An 8,132-nucleotide genomic window follows, 5' to 3' on the forward strand; every position below is an offset into this window, starting at 1 on the left:
GGGGTCCAATAGGGGAAAGCGAGGTAAAACCTTTAAAATCCTTCTTCTACCGTAGGGATAAAGGGATTTTATTCTAATTAAGTCTGGAGCATCATTTAACCAATAACACTCAATTGTGTATAAACAGTGAGTGTTGCCCTCCTGGGATAGAGGAGTGGGGCCCAATGGGGAAAAGATAGCAAATTCTTTTAAATCCTTCTTTTTTTGAAGGAATGACAGGATCTTGTCCAAATTTAGTATGAAGCACCCTTGGGTGAAGCGAAACCAATTTTGTATGAACGGTGGGTCTGACCCCCCTGAGGGAAGAAAGGCAGGGCCCACTAAGGGAAATAGAGGAATAACTTTAATATCCTTCAGCTTCCGTTGGGATGAAGGTATTTTGACCAAATTTCAATAGTAATCAGTTTTGTATACATAGTGGGCTTAAACCCCCTGGGGTCTGAGGATGGAGCCCAATAGGGGAAACATAGCAAATTCTTCAAAATAATTCTTTCTCTGTAGGAATGATATAATTTTCATTAAATTTTGGATGAAGCACCATTGTGTGAACGGGAACCAATTTTGTATAAAAAGTAGGTCTCGCCCCCTGGGGCAGAGAGGTGAGCCAAATAAGGGATATAGAGGAATAACTTAAATATCATTCTTCTGTAGGAATGACAGGATTATGTCCAAATTTGGTCTTAAGCATCCTTGGGTGAAGGGGACATTATTTTGTAACGATGAGTCTGACCATCCTGGGGGCAGAGGGGAGGGGCAAATTCTTCAAAATCTTCCATTTAATTTAGGAATGACAGGATTTTGTCCAATTGCATATATAAATATAACCCCTGACTAAGCATGTACACTTCCAGTAACATCTGGCTATTATAACTTCAATTTGATAACATTTCAAGGTTAGCGATACAGGCCCGCTGGGCCTCTTGTTACAGTAAAGCTTTGTTATCGCTCGTTCTCATGAAGGACTTGAAGGATATATCTCAAATTTGATATGTACGTTTCCCTGGATCTTTAGTTGTGCATGTTAACTTTTGAGACTGATCGAAAAACAAAATGGCTGACCAGCAGCAATCTTGGATTTTTACAGTGAAGGTTTGTTATTGCAATTTTTCAGAAAGAACTTGAGGGATCTTAATCAAATTCGATATGTAGGTTCCCCTTGGTCTGTAGTTTTGCATATTTTTTGAGACTGATTTAAAATCAAAATTGCCGACAGGCTGTCATCTTGGAGTTTCACATTTAAAGTTGTATCACTGTTTCTCAGAAAGCAATGAAGGAATATTTCTCAAATTTGATATGTCCCCTTTAGTTCTGAGTTATCCATGAGTACAAGATGGCTGGATTTTAAAAGTTTAAATTTGTTATCTCAAAAAGTGCTTGACAATTTTTTTCCACAATTTACATGAACTAATTGTGCCTGTTTTATTTTGAGCGGTGTCATAAAACAGATTGCCGCCAGGTAGCCATCTTGGATTTTAAGAGTTACAGTCTGTTCTTGCTATTTCTTAAATCGTACTTGTCAGTTCTTTCTCCAATTCCAGGTAAAGGTCCAATATTTGGACTGATCGGGGGGAAAAACATGGCGGCCAGGCAGCCATCTTGGATTTTAAGAATAGTTTGTTATTCATATTTCAAATGAACGTTTCCCTTGGTCCAATAGTATGCATGTATTACTTTGATACTGGTTGCAAAAATGATGGCCGCAAGGCGGTCATCTTCAATTTTGAAATTTCAAGAATATCATCACTATTCAAAGGGATTATTTAACATATCTTTCTCAGATTGCAATGATGGATTCTATTTCTTTCACAATCAGTGTTGTACTAGTAAATATGTGAAATGACAAATGCATTTCTGAAGGTGTTTTTATATAAGCGGTATGAAATTGAAACCAAAAGCTACTTCAATCAAACAGAAATAAAGAAGGGAAAATATCATTATCAAAATGAAGATGGTACGATGGTAGGCGCCATGCTGTTAGGTGTTCACTTGTTTACGTTTACATTTAAAACGCATGATACTAATATTACAATTGATTATGATATAGCAGATTTCTTTTATATTTGCTGCAGGATATGCTAGCTTTGGTAACGTCGAATTTTTCCATACTGGACAGTTCCGATATTCTCTATTTCCTCACTATCCTTCTCTGACATATCGGAACGTCGGCACAGTAACGGAAGACAAATCGTCGTTTGTGACAAAGTGTACATTTCACCATGGCTTCTCGTCAGCTGTAGGCGTGTACGGAACCAACAGTCTCGTAGTGACGGGAAATGTCATGCATCACTCTGTTCTACTAGGTAAATAACTTTTTTTTTCATTTTTAACATTGTTTAAAATAGCAGATAGTTGACAGTACTAACAGCAAATTTAAAACGCCAACATCTAGTAAACATATATTCCCTGGTAAATCTATTCTAGGCAATATTCATGGCTTCGAAACAATAAACACTAACTGATGCTTCATTATGGACTTAAGTATAACAGTACATTGAACTGTTAGCGTATACTATTAAGTTAAGTTTGTTTTATCCACCAACACAGAAATGTATCCATCAATACATGACAAATTTATAACATCTGTAAAGATAGCGACTGCCGTGTCGGGTTCTTTACATAATGGCCTAAGTGGTAAATGCGAATGCAAACATGTTTAACGATACAATCTACTTAACTTTTCATTTACATTTGAAAACCTGTATCATATATTTGTTATCTATGCCAATGTAATTACGATCCATGTTTATATAGAAATACAATTAAAATTTCAGCGATCGAAACGCAATCCTTCAGGACGACAATTCATCGTAACCTAGTCGTACTTGTGAGTGGCAGCAGTTCCCGTTTTGGAGCTATAAGTGGAATGGGCTCCAAAGAATTGACACTAACAGATAACTCGGTCAGCGGTACTAATGGAGTAGCTTTTCATGTTCCTGGCGTAGAATGTGGACTAACATCCGGTCCATCTGGAAATGAAGCCCACAGTTCATCTATAGGCTTGGCCATTTTTCCAGGGGATAACGTCCAAGGCTCTTGTTACCAAGTATCAAACTACTTCATCTGGAAATGTTATGACATTGCAATATATTACAACAACAGACTGTCTGTAGTTTTGATTAATAATACAATGGCAGAAAATACTCTGGGAATTTACAACCAAATAATAGGACCAAGTGCTGCTGCTCATTTGTATGCGGCGAAACAATGTACCGTAAAGGACAGCATCATCATCGGAACGACCTCATCATATAACTGCACCACCGACCAGGCTAAATCTACGGGAATAAGTAGTCAGATAACTGGAGGTCATGTCGGTTTGGTGTTTGCTTCTTTCATGCAAGGAAGTAACAGCGCTCCATTTTACGGCCTGACTGGAATAAGGAACTACCCTGCAATCATGGGAATTATGAACGTTGAGGGTGAGTACTTAAGTAATGCATTAATTCCATTATTCCAGCTGCAACATAAAATGCTTTTCATTTCGAGGAAATCGACATAAAAATAACTTTAAAAATCAAAACAACTTGAATTGGAAAATCTGTACAACATCCACTAAATATTTTTTTCAACAGGAGCGTTTATACTTCGTTATTCTCGTAACTATTACCACAAGTACTGCCTCTTTAATCAATCAAATACTTGTTCATCGCTCGGTTTTTTTGTTCTTAGTAGAGCAACTGATTCTCAAATATACTTAAGTGCTGGACTTACGTACACAGGATTGATAATTAAAAATATTAATGAATCACGATTACAATTTACTTTGTAGGTGTAACGTTTGCCCATTTTAAGACGGTATGCGGTACTAAGGACGTCATGTTGACTACAAACAAAGCTAACGATGATGGACAACACCCTGTGGTGACTAGAAAAATCACCAAGTATAACTCAGAACACGATAGCTCCTTCTTTATTCATCGACCGAACATCGAGTAAGTTTTATCAAATTTTATATCATTTCATCATAACTGTTAAGGTTTGCGAGACATTATGATCAATGTGGAGATATTTTCCGGCTGACCTTCCAGTATAATTGTTCATATTCGACAGATTGTTTTATTAATATTTTTTAAAATGTAATCAATGCACAAAGAATTTAGACATGATACTTCTTTATTCATCGACCGATCAACGAGTAAGTTGGTTCACAGTACCCAAATCGTTTTGTAAAAAGTGAAACAGTTTGTACAGATCCATCGTTTTAACGGTATTTTTACGTCAACTGACAACGGCAGTTTCTGATATCTTGCTCATAGATTAAAAATATTTTGCGTAGCAGGGTCCGTTAGACTAATGTCTGTATTTAAATATAAGGATTAAACGGCATATTTTCAACTTCATACCGGCAATGAACATTTCAACATTCCGTTCAATCCGTATCGAAATTTTTATTTATTATTTACCTAAATTCAGACATAACCTTATATTTTCGATATTGAAGTGTTTATGTCATCGGTGCAAACGAGAATCATGGAACAGTGTAATGCCATCTAATGTTTTTCGAGGCGGTAGGAGAAACTTCAAAATGTCGCTGATCCAATTGCGTTCATAGTCGTAGGAACGCAATTTCTTATATTAATGCTCATATAGGAACTTGCAATGAAAATATATAATATTAATATTAAAGATATATTCAGATTACAGGATTTTCACTATAGGTATAATCCTAAAGACTAGTGTTGCTTTGTGAACGTTAGAGTTATTGTGGTCAGTGTATCGTCCTCCCAACTGATACTGTACGTTTTTCATGTGAAAACTCAATAAAAGCTTGTACAGTAAATTATTTTCTACAACGAGCATCATTTGATTTATAATCAGGAAAATAAATCCGAGAGACTGTGTTGATATGGACTGCGATGGACTAAAGAAAGCGTTAATAAGGGACGAGGACGGCACGTTCTTAGGCTCAATAGGCTCTGTCCTATCTCAGTCAGAATGGGAATGGAATGGTGTTCCGAATAGGGGATTGGGGGACTACAGGATACCGTTGGAGATGCTGACCACCCTAACAGGAGAACGTATCAACGTTAGTAGCATCGCGCCACACAAAGGTATGATGTCGAAGTTCGAGTCCGAATCAATGATTCGCATGTATTTGTCTTATATTCGTCATTCAATTGATGCAAGCTAATAATGCGACGCCAATTATGCTGATTTACTAAAATTGAGTCTGTAACCCAGCCACGCGCACCTACATTTGGAACAATTATTTATTGTTGGATAAGTTGTGTGTAAATGTCTTAAATTACCTCGANACTAAAGAAAGCGTTAATAAGGGACGAGGACGGCACGTTCTTAGGCACAATAGGCTCTGTCCTATCTCAGTCAGAATGGGAATGGAATGGTGATCCGAATAGGGGATTGGGGGACTACAGGATACCGTTGGAGATGCTGACCACCCTAACAGGAGAACGTATCAACGTTAGTAGCATCGCGCCACACAAAGGTATGATGTCGAAGTTCGAGTCCGAATCAATGATTCGCATGTATTTGTCTTATATTCGTCATTCAATTGATGCAAGCTAATAATGCGACGCCAATTATGCTGATTTACTAAAATTGAGTCTCGGTAACCCAGCCACGCGCACCTACATTTGGAACAATTATTTATTGTTGGATAAGTTGTGTGTAAATGTCTTAAATTACCTCGGCATTGGCTTGATAGAAATTATAATTGCTATTTTCTTAAATAACTTATATTTATCATTTTTAGCTCACCTGGTCCAAAGGACCATGGTGAGCTTATGCCATACCGCAGCGTCCGTCGTCCGTCCGTCCGTCAACTTTTCCTATAAAACGCTACTAGTCATGAACGACTGGGCAGATTTTAACTAAATTTGGTCAGAAGCATCCTTTGGGGAAGGGAAACAAATTTTCTTTAAATTGTGGGTCTGGCCCCCCTGGGGGCTGAGGGCTGGGGCCCAATAGGGGTAATATAGCAAATTCTTTAAAATCCTTCTTCTTCTGTAGGAATGAAAGGATTTGTTCCATATTTGGTCTGAAGCATCCTTGGTAAAAGGGGAACTAATTTTGTATAAACTGTGTGTCTGACCCCCAGGGGCCTGAGGAGCGGGGCCCAATAGGGGAAACATAGCAAAATATTCTTTAAAATCCTTCTTCTTCTGTAGGAATGCAAGGATTTGGTCCATATATGGTGTGGAGCATTTTTGGGTAAAGGGGAACCAATTTTGTATAAACAGTGANTAATGCGACGCCAATTATGCTGATTTACTAAAATTGAGTCTCGGTAACCCAGCCACGCGCACCTACATTTGGAACAATTATTTATTGTTGGATAAGTTGTGTGTAAATGTCTTAAATTACCTCGGCATTGGCTTGATAGAAATTATAATTGCTATTTTCTTAAATAACTTATATTTATCATTTTTAGCTCACCTGGTCCAAAGGACCATGGTGAGCTTATGCCATACCGCAGCGTCCGTCGTCCGTCCGTCCGTCAACTTTTCCTATAAAACGCTACTAGTCATGAACGACTGGGCAGATTTTAACTAAATTTGGTCAGAAGCATCCTTTGGGGAAGGGAAACAAATTTTCNGCTTATGCCATACCGCAGCGTCCGTCGTCCGTCCGTCCGTCAACTTTTCCTATAAAACGCTACTAGTCATGAACGACTGGGCAGATTTTAACTAAATTTGGTCAGAAGCATCCTTTGGGGAAGGGGAACAAATTTTGTTTAAATTGTGGGTCTGGCCCCCCTGGGGGCTGAGGGCTGGGGCCCAATAGGGGTAATATAGCAAATTCTTTAAAATCCTTCTTCTTCTGTAGGAATGAAAGGATTTGTTCCATATTTGGTCTGAAGCATCCTTGGATGAAGGGAAACCAATTTTGTATAAACCATGGGTCTGGCCCCCCAGGTGCCTGAAGGGAGGGGCCCAATAGGGGAAACATAGCAAATTATTCTTTAAAATCCTTCTTCTTCTGTAGGAATGAAAGGATTTGGTCCATATATGGTGTGGAGCATTGTTTGGTAAAGGGGAACCAATTTTGTATAAACAGTGAGTGTGGCCCCCTGAGGGCTTAGGGGCGGGGCCTAATAGGGGAAATATAGCAAATTATTAAAAATGCTTCTTCTTCTGTAGGAATGAAAGGATTTGTTCTATATTTGGTCTGAAGCATCCTTGGATGAAGGGGAACCAATTCTGTATAAACCGTGGGTCAGGCCCCCATGGGCCTGAAGAGCGGGGCCCCAATAGGGGGAACAAAATACATTTTCTTCAAAATTCTTCTTCTGTAGGAATGTAAGGATTTGTTCCATATTTGGTCTGAAGCATCCTTGGTAAAAGGGGAACTAATTTTGTATAAACTGTGTGTCTGACCCCCAGGGGCCTGAGGAGCAGGGCCCAATAGGGGAAACATAGCAAAATATTCTTTAAAATCCTTCTTCTTCTGTAGGAATGCAAGGATTTGGTCCATATATGGTGTGGAGCATTTTTGGGTAAAGGGGAACCAATTTTGTATAAACCGTGGGTCTTGCCCCCCAGAGGTCTGAGGGGAGGTGCCCAATATGGGACACATAGCAAATTATTCTTTAAAATCCTTCTTCTGTAGGAATGAAAGGATTTGGTCCATATTTGGTGTGGAGCATTTTTGGGTAAAGGGTAACCAATTTTGTATAAACGGTGGGTGAGGGCTGAGGGGCGGGGCCTAATAGGGAAAATATAGCAAATTCTTAAAATCCTTCTTCTGCTGTAGGAATGAAAGGATTCGTTCCATATTTGGTCTGAAGCATCCGTGGGTGAAGTGGAACTAATTTTGTATAAACCGTGGGTCTGGCCCCCCAGGGGCTTGAAGAGCGGGACCCCAATAGGGGAAACATAGCAAATTTTCTTCAAAATCCTTCTGCTTCTGTAGGAATGAAATGATTTGGTCCATATTTGGTGTGGAGCATCCTTGGGTAAAGGGGAACCAATTTTGTATAAACGACGGGTTAGGCCCACCTGGGGGAGGGGTGGGGGGGGTGCAATAGGGGAAATGGAAATAGAGTTAAAACCTTTATAATCCTTCTTCTACCATAGGGCATAGGGGATTAAGGGATATTATCCTAATTTAGTCTGGAGCTACCTTGGGTAAAAATGACTTAATTTCGTATAAACAGCGAGTGTGCCCCCCCC

At 39.1% G+C, this 8,132-nt stretch overlaps 2 protein-coding genes across 2 annotated transcripts in view; both read left to right on the forward strand.

Moving 5' to 3' along the window:
* LOC110453556 (fibrocystin-L-like) overlaps window positions 1-5,165 on the forward strand; it is a 44,645-nt gene extending 39,480 nt beyond the window's left edge. Inside the window, exons 24-27 of the mRNA XM_021502532.1 lie at window positions 2,070-2,300; window positions 2,772-3,419; window positions 3,770-3,932; window positions 4,819-5,165. Coding sequence (XP_021358207.1) covers window positions 2,070-2,300; window positions 2,772-3,419; window positions 3,770-3,932; window positions 4,819-5,131 — 1,355 coding nt within the window. The 3' untranslated portion in view covers window positions 5,132-5,165. The remainder of the gene's footprint in view (window positions 1-2,069; window positions 2,301-2,771; window positions 3,420-3,769; window positions 3,933-4,818) is intronic.
* Window positions 5,166-5,264: 99 nt separating this feature from the next.
* LOC110453561 (mucin-3A-like) overlaps window positions 5,265-8,132 on the forward strand; it is a 16,341-nt gene continuing 13,473 nt past the window's right edge. Inside the window, exon 1 of the mRNA XM_021502539.1 lies at window positions 5,265-5,446. Coding sequence (XP_021358214.1) covers window positions 5,389-5,446 — 58 coding nt within the window. The 5' untranslated portion in view covers window positions 5,265-5,388. The remainder of the gene's footprint in view (window positions 5,447-8,132) is intronic.

The sequence above is a fragment of the Mizuhopecten yessoensis genome, unplaced genomic scaffold, assembly GCF_002113885.1.
Source record: "Mizuhopecten yessoensis strain PY_sf001 unplaced genomic scaffold, ASM211388v2 scaffold7453, whole genome shotgun sequence".
Lineage (NCBI taxonomy): Eukaryota > Metazoa > Mollusca > Bivalvia > Pectinida > Pectinidae > Mizuhopecten > Mizuhopecten yessoensis.